Genomic DNA, 15,568 nt, shown 5'->3' on the forward strand with positions numbered 1-15,568 from the left:
TATTATGATTTTTTTATATTAGATGTGGGAACACGTATGCCTGCTAATCTCTAAAGGATAATATTAAGGCCGCTAAGTGTCTTTGCAAATATAAACTTTAGCTGTTTTACTGATAGAAAACAAGGGTACCTCAAAACTTACCAAAGTGAACAAAGCCTGCAAGTTGGCTGTGTGAGCACAATAGTGGAATAGTGGCAGGACATGTCTGGCTAAACACAGCATGTGTGATTTTGTAACTGGTTTTTACATGAGAATTAGTTTTGGTGTGCAGCTTTACACAGATTTGTGTATGACTTGACCTCTTTTTTTATTTTATTTTTTTTATTTTTTTGTGAATAGATTATTCAAATAATTTTTAAATGACAAGTTTGTAACTGATCCCAATTCTATACTTTTTGCGATTAACCTCTGTCAGTTTTTATTTGATATACTACAGAGCGACTTTTTATTTGTATTTTTAATACATTCTGTGTTGTTCTGTAGAACATTAGTCTATTTCAAATTGCATTTAGCATTGGCCACAAGAAACTTGGAGACATATAAAGAAAATTATTCATCAGTCCTTTCTTTTTGGCTAGGTTCCCAGGGTTCTCGAGCTGTGCCCAGCTGACAGGCTTTCAAAGATGGCACAATAACTGTTCCAGTGATGCCTGACCATGACAGCACATCCCTCTTAAGCAGACAAACTAAGAGACGAAGAGTTGACATAGGAGTGAAGAGGACTGTTGGGCAAGCATCTGTGGTATTCACCCGAGCAAAAGCAACCTTTCTTAGTGCCATGAATCCCCACGGTTCCGAGCAGGATGTTGAGTGTTCTGTGGTGCAGCACGCAGACGGCGAGAAGTCCAACGTGCTCCGCAAGCTGTTGAAGAGAGCGAACTCTTACGAAGACGCTATGATGCCCTTTCCGGGGGCAACCATCATCTCCCAGCTTCTGAAAAGCAATTTGACCAAAAATGGAGGCAGCGAGCCTAATTTCCAGGGAAGTGGCCTCTCGAGCACCGGTTCAGAGATCCAGCAGGAGGATGCTTGCAGCAATTCCTCACGGGGCAGCCCTCAGGAGTGCCTTTCGCCATTCAACAGGCCCTCCATGACCCAATTTGAAATGGAGAGGCTAACAGATGAGCATCTTAGGGCCAAACGAGCCCGGGTGGAGAACATCATCCGTGGGATGAGCCATTCTCCCAGCGTCACGCTCCGCGCAGGTGATAATGAGCGCGAGGGGGCAGCCCAGCCCCCGAGTCCTCGTGAGAACTACCGGGAAAACAAGCGCAAGCAGAAACTGCCACAGCAGCAGCAGCAGAGTTTCCAGCAACTCGTCTCTGCGCGCAAAGAGCAGAAACACGAAGAACGCCGGCAGCTGAAACTGCAGCTGGAGGACATGCAGAAGCAGCTCCGGCAACTGCAAGAGAAGTTCTACCAGATTTACGACAGCACAGACTCCGAGAACGATGAAGATGGAAACCTCTCTGAAGACAGCATGCGTTCTGACAGAATGGACAATCGGGCCCACGACTCTGTCCCAGATCGCTCCGACAATGAGATGTCAGACGTCGATCCGGGGCACTTCTTGGACCGAGCATGCGCACTTATTCGGGAGCAGACCTTGGTGTCAGAGGGGGACAAACCCAAGCGCGACAGCTCACGAGGAAAGAACCAGGGACCAACCTCCATGCACGCAGAGGGCAAACAGCTAGCAGAGACGCTAAAACAAGAGCTCAACACAGCAATGTCCCAGGTAGTGGACACCGTGGTCAAGGTCTTTGCGAAGCCTCCACGCCCAATTCCTCAGGTTTTCCCACCCCTGCAGATGCCCCCCGATCGTTTCGCAGTCAATGGAGAAAACCCAAACTTCCATACTGCCAACCAGCGCTTGCAATGTTTCGGTGATGTCATCATTCCTAATCCCCTGGACACTTTTGCGAACATGCAGGTGCCCAGCTCGAATGACCAAACGGAGGCCCTGCCTTTGGTAGTGAGAAAGAACTCCTCAGATCAGACTGCGTCTCTTCCCACACCTGGGGGTCACCACCATCCTGCCCTGCACCCCTCGCCCTTATCTTCCACAATGGGTTTTAGTCCTCCCTCTTTCCGCCATCCTTTCCCCCTTCCTCTAATGGGCTACCCTTTCCAGAGCCCCTTAGGCGCCCCAACAGGGCCTTACCCAGGAAAGGATAGGTCTTCTCCCGAGTCTCTGGACCTGTCCAGAGAGACCACCAGCCTACGGACCAAGATGTCGTCCAACCACCTCAGCCACCATCGTTCCATCTCACCATCACACCCAGGGAATGAAGGCTTGTCCTTGTCCCTCATCAAGTCAGAGTGCGGAGACCTTCAGGACATGTCTGACATCTCTCCCTATTCAGGAAGTACAATATCCTTTCAAAAAAGCATTTTTTGTTTATTCCACTTTCATTTGTTTAGATTAAAACAGTTCTGATGAGAGCGCAGCTTAAATACCATATGAATGACAGACAGATCTTGAAAGACCTAAACTTAATTTCAATGAATCTCCATTAATTGGCACATTCACAATCAGTGTTCCTCTAGTAGTCCAAAGATTAAAAAGAGCTCAGTGGATGGAGGCTTTTAAGTGTGCGCTATATGGAGAAGTGCTGAAAGGACCCGCCGTGGCTAAGATACCTCCCATCTTCTCTGTTCTCACACTATCACAGGGAGACTCACAATAAAACCCCCTCTTTCATCACAGCGCATGCAAGACTTTGTACATAAATGCTCAAAGCAAATCATATTTCAAAGCCAGGAAGTAAAAGGACAAGTGGGATCCTTTGCTTAGAGGCCCTAGAAAGTTGTGTTAGAAGGATGGTAAAAGATCTCTGTCAGTGGAGGAGCGATTTGTGCTCATTTAGTGTCAAGTGAAGGATAAAAATGTACCTACTGTTGAGCTTTGCGATTTAAAAAATTACTTGTCCCTTTTTTTGTTTTGCATTATATGTGAGCTCAAGAAAACAACAAAGCCTATTTCTTATGAACACCACCAGCTTGCTTTAGGTAAAGGTACACTGATAGCTGTTGCCTGGCAGTAGGTCTTTTCTTTTTATCCTGTTTCTCTGGTGTGAACAGGTGTTTGCAGGTAGCTGCTTTTCTTTCATCCCTTTCCCTCTTTTTAACCTTTTGCCAAATGGCTACTAGATCTTTGATAAGCTTTGAATCGAGTCAAAATAAACAAAGCCAAATGTTCAGTATAAAGTATTTGTTTTTGAATTTAAGATTAAATATTAAATTATTTAATTTTATTACACACAATATATTCAAATTAACTGGCAAACGAGTTCATCCTAACGACGCAAAGCAAATTCACCAAGTAAGCACTCTTCAGCTCAGAGAGAGTCTATTATTTCTGTAAGTATACTTGCACACCTGCACAGTTGGGACCTGAACAACAACTTCTCAATATTTGCAAAATAGGGTGTTTAATCAAATATGAATTTCTATTCAAATTCTAGAAGAAACAAGCAGCCAATTATCTTCAGCCATGGGCAGCATGATCTTCCTTGTCACGTGCTCTCTTTGCATCTCAAGAAAAATAGCCTTGTTCAGTTTCCCCCATCATTTGCATATAGAGAGACCGAACAGCTCTGGCACAGGGCTGTTGTAAGAATGGGGTGGGGGTGGGCGGCAGGTGAAGCCAGTTTGCATGTCTAATATAGTAGACGAGGACAGAGGTTCATGGTTGCGCTAGCTCCATGCTCAAGTGCTGAGGCAGCTATTGCACGTCGATTCGGGTTTCATCAATTAAAAGCGAAGCAAAGAAAACGTGCGCTATGAAGACAACGCTCAGATCACTTTTCAAACTCGGTTGCCAAAGTGGTTTAATAAAAGACCTTCTCGATTTCAAAATCACTTTGCCGGTGGAATGACACAATTCGAGTCTGTTCTAATTTATACATTTTTATGTCAAAAGATAGTTTTTTTTTTGTTCCCAGCCAACAGTCTATTTTCTAAGCAAGGGCTAAAGTCTCTGCTGTAGTACATTTGTTGCTCTAATCTTTCATATTGCCGAACAGATGTCTAGCATTAATTTATGGATTTAGCATCCCTATGTCCTTTTTCCCTCCTTTCTCTCCTTACACCTGGCTGTTGGATCACATTTCACTAGTTATTGTCTCCCTTACATGCAACATGCTTAATACAAAACCAGACCTAAAAAAGCCTGATGATGCAGTGCATCTATGGTGACGTTGTTTATGTAGTATCTCATTTGGCTATAAACCACAGCTGCCCCATTTTTCTCCTCCCCTGAAATACTTCATATTCATGTTTGCATTATGTCCTTCATTCATGTTGACTATGGGCCGGCTTGTCTTACACTGAGTGGGCCAGTGTTTACTCGATCTATTTTGTCATTTCGCATATTTACGTATCCTAGAAACAGCTGTATTTTTCTTGGAAGCCAGGTCGACTTGTAGGAAATGTGCTTTAGTTGAGTCATCCTCAATACATTGTTCCCAAGATCTGTGCTTGTTTGTTTTATTTAAAAGTAAATGTCTTGAATGTTAATGGCATTGAGTAATGAGATACCTGGGATTTATGAATGTTGTTAACAGAGCAGAGGAAGGGCAAAATGAACTGATATAATCATCGCTCTGTAAATACTGCGTAGAGATTGAACAGCGAACGCTTCCTCGCTGCTTTCAGTGTGCGACGCCCATTAGATTAAAGAGCATCTCAATGTGATTAATCTCTTGATAAAAAAAACAACAACTATGTACTATGAAGGTGTTTATGAGCCCTCTCGTTCCAGACTCCAACACGGCCTATTATTCACTCCATTTCATGAAGAAGCGCTTTTGAGAAGCGGCCCCGCTGCTTGGGCTTTTCCCTTCTCTTGGTTTTTAAATGAGCCTTTAGGTCCTTGAAAAATCTGACTTGTTGTGAAAAAGACAGCTTAACTCTCTCTCTCTCCCTCCCTCGCTGTCATTCACTGCTGTTATTTGCTGTATGCATTATGACAGATGGTAGGAAAGAGAGTAATGCTCTTTTGGTCTTCCCTATCAGCCTAATGGAGGTCACCTAGGGTTCTCCTCCTCTCCTCCTCTCTTGGCAGAAGGAACACGTCAATCTACATACACACCATTATTAAAGAGGCTCACTGTTGGAAATTGCACAGACGGTCAATTTTTATCGTTCCTTACATGTAGATGCATTTATTGTTGTTCTCGCGACTGTTCCAGCGCTTAGCGTTTTACATAACAGACACAGTGAGGTACCGTATTTGGTGCGAGCTGCCATGGCGGTGCCATGCTTTATGGTGGGGGGGGGGGGTAGGCGCTGGGTGAGCCTCTTAATTGACCTTGTGGGGGCCCATTGATTTAGCCCCACATGCATCTTCATTTTTGATAAATTATAAAGCCGTTAATTTGCAGAGGAAATGGCTGGGCCAGTCTGGAGCGCAGATGTGGCTAAAGCCGGCCTAACTGGCAGAGCGGGGGCCGTGCCAGGAGGCTCAGGGTGGAGGGTTGGGGGTTGGGGCTAATTGTAATGGGTAGATGGCTCTGGTTAGCCACGGTCTCTCCTGGGACCCCCCTCAGCTGCCCTCTGTTTACCAATCTAGAGGGCAGTGCCACCTCCAGATAAATAGCGCTTTTATTGGGATAAGCAGACGTTTATTGACTTGCAATGCTACATTGACTGGGACTGTGTTGGTGTTAATATGAAGTCGTCAGAAAATGGCAATAATTAGGGATAGATAGATTTGCACCGTTTCCAATGAAACAAGGAAAGTTAGCTGATTTTATTTTATTAGAGTGGTACAAACCTGTGAATGCCTAAAAAGAAATTTCCTTAACATTCAAATTTTACATCCAAGAGGGGCTTTCACCGAACCATCTGAAGAAGGCCAAGCTGATGTTCTTCTACACACGCTACCCCAGCTCCAACATGCTGAAGATGTTCTTCTCAGACGTGAAGGTGAGTTCGCCGTTGACCGTTAACTATGTCGTGTGAAATAGTTGCTGTCACACTAGTCCAGATGGGTCCCAAACAGACGGCCAGCTCCCCCACCCCTCCACCCCCCAATTAAAATAACTGGCCTTAATCTCCGAGTGGAGAACAACACGGCATATCACAAGTCCCACTTTCCCTTTTACACACTTACGCTTTCATTTTAAACGCCAATTGTGAGATTTTCTACCACTGCTGGTTAGCGAGCACAGACAACTAGTCTCTGTTTCTGTTAACTTGTCGGGATGATAATTTCCCAGAGTTCCGATCTGTGGAAGTGGGAGGCAGAGGGCGATAAGAGCTGAGAAAATTAGAGGTTCGGCAGAAACGAACAAACGAAAGCGGGAGGGGATGGGGAGGCGGTGGGAGACAACAAACAAAATGGAGCACAACAACACAAACAAAACAATGGCAGCGATTGTCTTTTATTTACAACTTAATTTGTTGTTGATGCGTCATACAGGGAGCATACGGAGGAGAAATAATGTGACAGATTCAGGCCACATTATTTAAATGAGGAGAGCAGGGTCCTCTCACTCCCAGCTGCCCCTGTGCCGGGTCCAGGGTGACCACCTCATCCTCACACACATGCTTCTGTTGCATCCATCTAAATCTGCCAGCAGCTTAATACTCATGAGAACATACTGCCATTCATTGCTCGCTGTTAGCGCTTGGATATCTAGAACATAATATGAATGAGGCAACTCTGATTTTAAGAAAACATTAAAACTTCTTTGTAGATTTTGTACCTTCATTTTTAGCCACAATAGAGAAAGTTAATCAAAGCCTTAAATTAAAGACGGCCCAATTATAATTCCCCCTTTAGACAAGGCTGTGAAAATTCTGTACACATTAAATTAACATTTTCCAAAACAAGGTCAGTGTCCTGGGAGAGATGGTTTTTCAGGGCTGCTTAAGCAGAAGGGAACAATGGGTGGCATGTGTTTGTTGGATCAACTAGTATGTATGTAAGGGAATTAAGCATAAATTACTGACTAATTACGCCTGTATAAGCCCACGAAAGTTACAGGAATTAGTGATTAAAGACGTTTAGGCACCATAATGATGGGATCTAAATGGGAAATAATGACTGTGGGAAATGGGTTGATTTGACAACTGTTTTACCTAAACTGTCTGTAATCGGATGGAAAAAAAAAAACCTTCTGCCTCTTAACTAGAGCAACTATTTAATGGCTTAATCAAATTTAAATTTAAAACTCTTTCTTTTTGAAAAGTAAATGTTCAATAAAATACAAACAGAGAACTGAATGTATGTAATAAGCTTAAGATTAAAAAATACATTTAAAAATGCTTGAAAAATAAATACATTTTAGTTTGAATTTTTAAAAATGCTATACACTGTACTGATCAAATTGTAAATGTACTAAGGGTAGAAGTGTGAGTCAAAGAAAATTTGACTTTAACCATGATGGTGATGATAGATTGTAGCTTAGTCAGGAAGAGGAAGCTGCTTCTTACAAGTGCGAGAACATTTCCCACTTATGACTTCACATAGTGAGCCAGTGGCCATAAAGAGATTAATACAGCCTCCCTTCACAGGAAAGCAACAGGAAACTGTGAGAATCCACTGATTTTACATCTTATGTAATGGATAATACCTCTATAGTCTCTCTTCAATATCTCTTTTTCACAGTTGTTATCATATTTGTCACACAGAGTATTATAGAACACACTCACTATGCTTGCGATGGGTCATTATCCTAATGTGATTTACTGCCAAACTAACTTGTTCTTCCTTGCTCGCCCCCTGTATTTCTTCCCGATTTAATCACCATAAATCTCATATGGCATATTCATATCACTATGCGCACGGAGAGGCAGTCCACTGGCCTGGATTACAGTAGCCTTTGAGGGCTAAATAAGAGAAGGTCAAAGGTTAAGAGGAGTATTAGCAGGAAGATGGTGTGATACTGATTATGAGCAGTCAAAGCAAGTATGAGCAGGGGTTATGTCACCCCGAAAGGGTCGAGGCGTATATGTTTCAACAGGACAGCTCCAGTAAGGTCAGCCGTGGGTCAGGGAAATTATTTTAGCCGCTCGGGCTTTGTCACCGGGCTGCCTTTAAACATACTTCATGCCATGTACCATTAACAGCTGAATATCAAGTAACCTACTGGGGCACTTAGCTTACTTCCCTCTATAGAGCTCAACTTTTCCCAGATTCGCAATCTAAGTGCATGCTGTGTGCGAGGGGGGCAGACTTAAAATGCACAGACCCCCGTATAAGTAGCGTCCCCACCATGCATGTGTGAAAGCCTGTATTGTCCATGGCTAACAGAGGAAACGTGCGGAGTGACAGGTCAAGTCTTCCCCCGGTGTCTTGGAAAGAGCGGATCTCTGTCACCAGAGGAATAATCTTTCACAGGCCCGTGAGCAAGAGTGTGTGAAACGCTCTCGCTCCCGTACGTTGTTCTCTGAGTCAACTGCTGCCCGGACACATCACAGGCGGTCAGACTGATTTGTTTTATGAATCTTTTGAGCGTGCTCATTGGATATATAAGGTTTTTTGTGGGGGTAGAGAATAACAGGATGAGGTGTCCCATGGGAAGCATCAAGTTTGGTGTTCTTAGAACAGCAATGGAAATGATGTCCAGAATAAAAGATTTTTTTTATTTTTTTTATGAAACTAGTGTTTGTGCGGGTGTGGATTTTTATGCATACTTACAGAAGCATCTTGTTGATTCGTCTTGCTGATCAAAGCATCAAAGTGAAAAAAAAACTTCATAAATCCTAAATAAAATCTTAATAAAGTTGCACAGTTATTGTAGTCAAAAAATCTGCATGCTTAAGTCAAAATACCTTCATTAAATAAAAATTAAATAAATAATATGAAGTCTATTAGTTATCATGCTTGGATTATTTTAAAAATATGTTATATTTTTATAAAGTATTGTAAATTTATACAATTATTTTTATACAAATATATTCATGCCAAAAATGATTCAGACACCAGATATAATTTTTAATATTTTACTATTTTATTTTTACTAGTGGGTGCATGAGACTACATTTCATTTATGTAAGTGAGGATAGCAAAATAAAGTAAACTGTGACATATTATACCCTAAAATTCTTCATACAATGGACTACAAGTAAAATTTATACAAATTTGGGGCCAATAAATTTGATTTGACACTTTGACCTGACCATGTTTTATAACATATCAAAGTTATCTGACATTGTCAAGATGAATTTGTTCTGACACAGTTTAACTCCTGAGTTCTTGTCATATTTTATTACCATTTTCTAAACTATAGAAAATAAACTGTGATAATGTGAGAAATGTTGAAGGTGCCTAAATAAATTTTGTTTTGACTGTATATTAGCTTATATTACTTGAAATTCTAATTCATAAAAAAGTAAATATTTTTTACAATTAATTTGTTTATAATAATAGTAATATCAATAATAATTTCATTAATAATAATTAAATAATTTCATTAATAGTTTATAGTTTCAATGCAGCTTCATAAAAATGCATTTTGCACTGTTAAATAAATCAAAAATAAATAAATATTCTTATTAAAATTGTTTAGACACCAAGTGAGTGAGGGCTTTCACTAGTGCTCCCGACAAAAAAAAATATAGGTGCATGAAATTACAACGTCAACACTTTAAAAACCTTTTAAAAAGTTACTTGTGAATTTAAGAGCTTGACGCAGAATGCAAAAAACCAACCCATCTCACTTTCTCTCCCACTATCCCACCAAGACAAATGAGTGTTCGCAAGTGTGTTTTTGTGCTCCGACGTATCATTTAGTGTTTTGTTCCATGGGGTGGCTGAGAGCTGAGAGAGCTCGACTGGTTATTTTTGTTTGACAAGCAGATGACATGATCCTTAATTGCTGAGTTGTCACGTTCCAGCAACGCGGCTCCATTGTCCCCCGAATCTCTGGTATTTCTATTCGGCAACAATACTTTTTAAATCTCCCTTTATACAGCGCTGCCAAACGATGTCATGCGGACTTACTTTTCTGTGCTCTCCATTATGTCATCCACTAGCCATTCTAGAAAAAAAATTCCCCCCTCTCTCGCCTTTTATCCGTCTCTTCTGCAAGCCCCACTCATATGAGACAATGTCTTATGACAATAGAAGAGCCTAATCTCCATGTCAAAGCAATTTTCATTCCCCAGTGAGCAGTCTGCTATCATTTTGTAATGTTTTGTTTCTTATTCTAAAAGAATTAAGGGGGTGCTGAGGGGCTGGAGTAAGTCGTCACGGGGGCCGGGGGTCCTTATCTCAGTGTCTGGAAATTTGGACAGTGCATTTCGCTCCGCAGATAAAGCAGAGAAAAAAAAGAAGCCCCTCGAGTTCAGTAGATCCTAATAGGTTTAACGTCTATTGAAACGGGGGTAAGCGAGAGATCAGATAGCCTTGCTTCTTTGGTTGTTCTTTTTTTTTTTCTTTCTTTCTTTTCAACCCCTGTTCTCGCTCGCTGTTAGGCTGAAAGAAGGCAGAGGCGACACACAGGCCAAATGTATAATTCCTGGATAGGTTAAGTACATGTTTGAACTTCTGCAGACTGATGCCTCGGGATGACGACTTAATCATTTTCTCCTGAATTATGGCCGAAGAACTCTCGCGGTGGCGTGGTAATTATGCTCTCGGCTGGCCTTTTGGGGAAACCTATCAGCCCGTCGTGGCTTCTGACTCTTTCTCCGACTCAGATTCCCCGCTATGATTTCTCATTGGCGTCATTATCTTAAATTTGCAAGCACAGAGACAAGTTTCTACACGGTAATTACATCTACCCTCTGAAAACACGACCTCCCTCCCCCCTTCTTTGTTCCTTGTCCTTCCTCTTTTTTTTTCTCCTCATGCTCGATCTCTCTCTCCTCAGCTGTCATCTAAACAGAGGCCTGCATGTTCTCATGGCCACAGATAGATAAGTACTCACGGTTGATTTTTGATTAATGCTCTTTGAGGGTATGGAAGGGGAGGCAAAGGCAATGAAGGCTTGATGAACACCCGTAATGACAAAAGGCAGGAGGCTGCATGTCAGAGCAGCCAACAGAAAGCCCGCCGGATTTATAGCTTTTAACTTGGCTACATTCAACTCAGCTGTCCTGTACATTCACACTCTTGGCAGCCGTAGCTTCTGCGCGCACACACACACGTGAACGTACACACGTAGTTGCGCACACACAGAAAGCACCAAAGGCTGTCGCACAGGTCATTTGCTGAGGTCATGGGGCAAGTACACAGGGCAAACAGAGTACTGTGTATTTACTGGTCTAGGATCAGGCGCTCCAAATATAGAATGGCGTACGAAGGCCAGCATTGAGCTGCCAAGCTGTACTTTATGTAATTTAGATTTCTTCACTCAATTTCACCCTTTACTTGATCACTTACTTCACTCGATTATTAATGTGGGAAAAAAAAAAAACCTGAAGCATGTCAGAATGAACTCTGCTACTTGATATGTAAATTTGCCGTTACTGCATTACGGGCTATTGACACAATTATAATTTCATCTACTCAACCCTGAACTGTTTGCATTTGTGCACAACGGCAAATATCCGCACCGACCGTGTAAGCCTTGTTGAAGGGGGGGAAAAAAACACCCCCTGACCAATCTGTCTCAGCTACGGGTTTGTTTGCTTACCCATCATCCTCAAGGACAATGTGAAGTAAACACGTTTGTAGAAACAAATGTCTTATCTGTTGTCCTGACATTTAAGGGTCTCACTGGCTAACCAGATTAGAGGTTAGTCACACCTGATTTTTAGTTTCCAGTAAAAACAGACTAAAGATTGAAACAGTGGGAAAGTTTTTCTAGAAAAAAGAAAAATATATTTTTCTGAAACAAACAAAAAAAACTGTTAAAAAAGAGAATATATATGTGACCTTGGAAGAACAAAACCAGTCATAAGGGTCAATTTTTGGAAATTGAGATGTATACATCATCTGAAAGCTGAATAAGTAAAACTTTTCATTGATGTATGGTTTGGATAGGATAGGAAAATATTTGGCCAAGATTTAACTATTTGATAATCTGGAATCTAAATATTGAGAAAATCACCTTTAAAGTTGTCCAAATGAAGTTTTTCGCAATGCATATTACTAATCAAAAACTAAGTTTTGATATATTTACGATAGAAAATTTACACAATATCTTCATGGAACATGATCTAAAAGAAAAATATAAACCCATACAATGTATTTTTTGGCTATTGAATATTACCTGAATGCAATTTTCTTGTGACAACTTTCATAGCTTGTGTATGAGGGTAAACAATTACAAAGATCCTTTAAAAAAATTAATAAATGTGTAAAAAAATGCATTTCTCTGTGTTAAACCTACAGCAACAACATTAAATAACTGTTTCTATTTTCCCCCTTTCTCTCTCAAAGTTCAACCGCTGCATCACATCTCAGCTGATCAAGTGGTTCAGTAACTTCCGCGAGTTCTACTACATCCAGATGGAGAAATTCGCTCGGCAGGCCATCAACGACGGCGTGACAGGCACAGACGAGCTGAGCGTGAGCCGGGACTGTGAGCTTTTCCGCGCTCTCAACATGCACTACAACAAGGCCAACGATTTTGAGGTGAGCGTTCGTCCGTTTCCTGGGTTTCACACTACCGCTTTCACCTCAAAGTGCGAGGTGAGATTCACGCAGCGACGCATAAGGTATTACTTTGAATCCTTTCCGTTAATGTTTGCGCAGTTGAAAGCTTTAAAATTAATACAGCTAAATGATCTCTTTATATGATTAGACAATGAATGGCAAGCTGTTCACATCCCATAAGCCCCACCTCCACGCTCCCCCCCCGCTCGCCGTACTCCTGGGGTAAAGTGAACAAGAATTTTTTCTCTTTTTTTTGGCCGAAACACAGTCATGCATCTGTCTGTTTGATGAGGCAAACAGGGAGCAATGCTTCAGGCCCAAGTGTCCTTGTCAAATACAATTTGCAGAGCTCACATTTACCGCTCAGCTCACTATCAATATCTGCCCACTGGGATTCTGGTCATTCAAACACTATCCTTACAACATCATCATCATTTAGCTGACTATTAGCAAAAATCTGCCCCCGTCCCCCTCCCTTTCATTTAGATCAGGTCAAAGCCAAGGTTTATTGTGATTGCAGGTACGCGGCGCGCCACACCTTCCGCGAGCAGGAAGATATTTAGGGACACGATCCCTATTTTCATATATAAATGCAAGATTTGCATGGCTGTGGAAGAAAGTGCAGGGCACCATGAATAAGACTGTTGTTGGTAGAGAAGTCGAACCGAGGGAGAGATTGTTTTGCATATCAAGAGCCACAAAGGCTGCACAGGTGTACAAGCAGGACGGCCTGAAAGACTTTCCCAAATGCTCATTTTCCATGCAAGGAAAACTCGATCTTTGATGCAAATTTCAGCGCCCTAGTCTGTTCCTTTTTTCCTACCGGGCCGGCTCGCCTGGCGTGCGACGACATCCCACAGCAAGTCCGTGCCGCAGAGCGAGGTCACACAACCTTTAGCGGTGCAAAGGGACACTTCATGCTGAGGCTTTTTTGTACTAAATTTTCTCTTCTCCACCTGTCAGACTGCGAGGCATGAAACTGGAACCCTCGCCGATTCAGCAAGTCGCTCTTTCTGCCAAATTTAGCATCATCAAAGTTCCACCTTGCTAGCTCCTCCTGAATGAATATACCCTCTGTTGTGCTGATCGTTTGATGTTAATCTAGTCTGTCAATGTGCACCAGTAATGTGCTTCCTCCTCCTTTGAGACTTTCTTTTTTGTAGTTGGGCCCTGTCATTTCTCTCTCCCTCTCTTTCATTGCACTTCCTTTCGCTGCCTCGTGTCTTTCATCCTCTTCGAACGTACTCACCCCTCACTTTCCCATTACAAACTTTTTAATGACATAATTGTCACATTCCTCATGGTGGAATGAGCAAAGGCCGTAATTAAAGGAGCTTCATTAATTGCCTTCAATGCACTTGTGTTGTGCTCACCAAGCTTGCTGTTTTCTTTCAAGTTGTTTATCCTTCATTCGGCTCCTCCTCCATCGCGCTGTCTCGATACGCCGTCGTTTCTCTCCTAATTACTGCTCTGTTTGTCTTAGCTGGACAATGGCACAAATGAACACAATCAAGGACATTTGCATAGACACAGCTTATGATGTCCGGACCCTGAAAGGCTCCCAAAAAAAAAAAAAAAGACAAGAGAAACCCCCTTTCTCGTCTTTTCTCCCAAACAGAGCCGCCAGCAATGTGGCAAGTGTTATCTCTTAGCTGAAGGGGTTTCTCTATGTACAGAGCAGATATGATCAAGCCTAACAGGCCTGCTTAACTGTTGTCTGTGAACATCATTTGTTTATCCTGCATAGCTAAATGAACACATTAGAATGATATTTTATTAAAGGAGGAGTTCACTTGAACATGAAAATTTGGTCACTATTTGCACTCCCCATGTCCTTTTAAACCTGCGTACTGTTATTTGTTTTATTCCATGGATCCCAAAAGCAGCATTTTTGAAGAATCTTTAAGCAGCTCTTTTCAACTAGAATGCATTCACAAAAAGAAGCATAAAAGTCATCCACGAATAAACTGAATTTGCATTGTTATTAACCACAGTGCCTAATTTCTAATATAAGGCTATTGTACGGCTCCTGAAGAACTGGACCACTTTTATGGTGTTTTATGGTGCTTGACTGGCCTTATATGGAAAAGAGCTGCATAAACATTCTTCAAAACTGCTTTTTTGTGGTTCTCTGAAAACAAACGTTTGCCGATCAAATCCTTTAAAATGTCAAAAACAAGTTACAGAGCATTTAATCGTATAAAGAAAGTGAACACCTGTTAAATCTTGCAGTACAGTTACGCATTGTTAGCCAAAGTGGCGTTTCCTGGCCCTGTAATTGTGGCATCTGGTTCTCAGGAGCCGTCTTCACACTTACTGTATCACATCACAGGCACCATTGAAGAGTTCTAAGAGGGGTGGGGTCCACGGGCTCCGCTGGGATAAGGAGACATTTTTATGACAGCTCTGGGAAGGTCTCATCTTTCGGCCACAAAATAGTTCAAGGCTCTTCTGTCAAAACCCCCTGAGTGTCCTCCCCCCCAACTTGCCCCAGACCCGCCTTGTCTTCAGTCCTTGTACCCTCCTCCCATGAACCGGCTGAGGAGAGCATAGAGGAGGCTTAGTCTCTCGCTCTCTTTCTTTGGTCCCTGTGATCTCTGAGCCTTTTTGAAAAAGTGTTGGTGGCCATATACCCACAGCACACTCACACAGACCTCCTTTGACTTCAAGAGTTCTCGTCTTGGTATCTTCAGGCTATCAGGTGTCCGTGGCTATTATCACACTGAGTGAATGAAACTTGGAGACTTTGTTTGTTTCCCACTCACATATTAGTTTTGTTTGTGCGGTGAAATTTCAAGGTTAAAAAGATACCGTTATAGTTGAGGGAATACTTAAAGGTGAAGTGTGTAATTTCTGCGCCGCTAGCGTCAACAAACGGAACTGCAAAATTAATGGCTTTAATTAACAAACTCTCCCTCGTCTGCCATTGGTCAGAATATCAAACAGATAGCCCCGCCCACAGTACGTGCTATCGCAAACAAAGCCTTTCATAAACAAAAAAGTTAACTCACC

General features: G+C 42.1%; 1 protein-coding gene across 3 annotated transcripts in view; it reads left to right on the forward strand.

Annotated features, from left to right (window-relative positions):
* The window catches only part of prox1a (prospero homeobox 1a), a 35,429-nt gene that overhangs the window by 2,814 nt on the left and 17,047 nt on the right, over positions 1 to 15,568 (forward strand). For all 3 annotated transcript variants that reach the window (XM_073826928.1, XM_073826927.1, XM_073826929.1), the window contains exons 2-4: positions 579 to 2,374; positions 5,824 to 5,931; positions 12,341 to 12,535. In XM_073826928.1, coding sequence (XP_073683029.1) covers positions 647 to 2,374; positions 5,824 to 5,931; positions 12,341 to 12,535 — 2,031 coding nt within the window. In that variant the 5' untranslated portion in view covers positions 579 to 646. The remainder of the gene's footprint in view (positions 1 to 578; positions 2,375 to 5,823; positions 5,932 to 12,340; positions 12,536 to 15,568) is intronic.

This window comes from Garra rufa, chromosome 21, assembly GCF_049309525.1.
Source record: "Garra rufa chromosome 21, GarRuf1.0, whole genome shotgun sequence".
Lineage (NCBI taxonomy): Eukaryota > Metazoa > Chordata > Actinopteri > Cypriniformes > Cyprinidae > Garra > Garra rufa.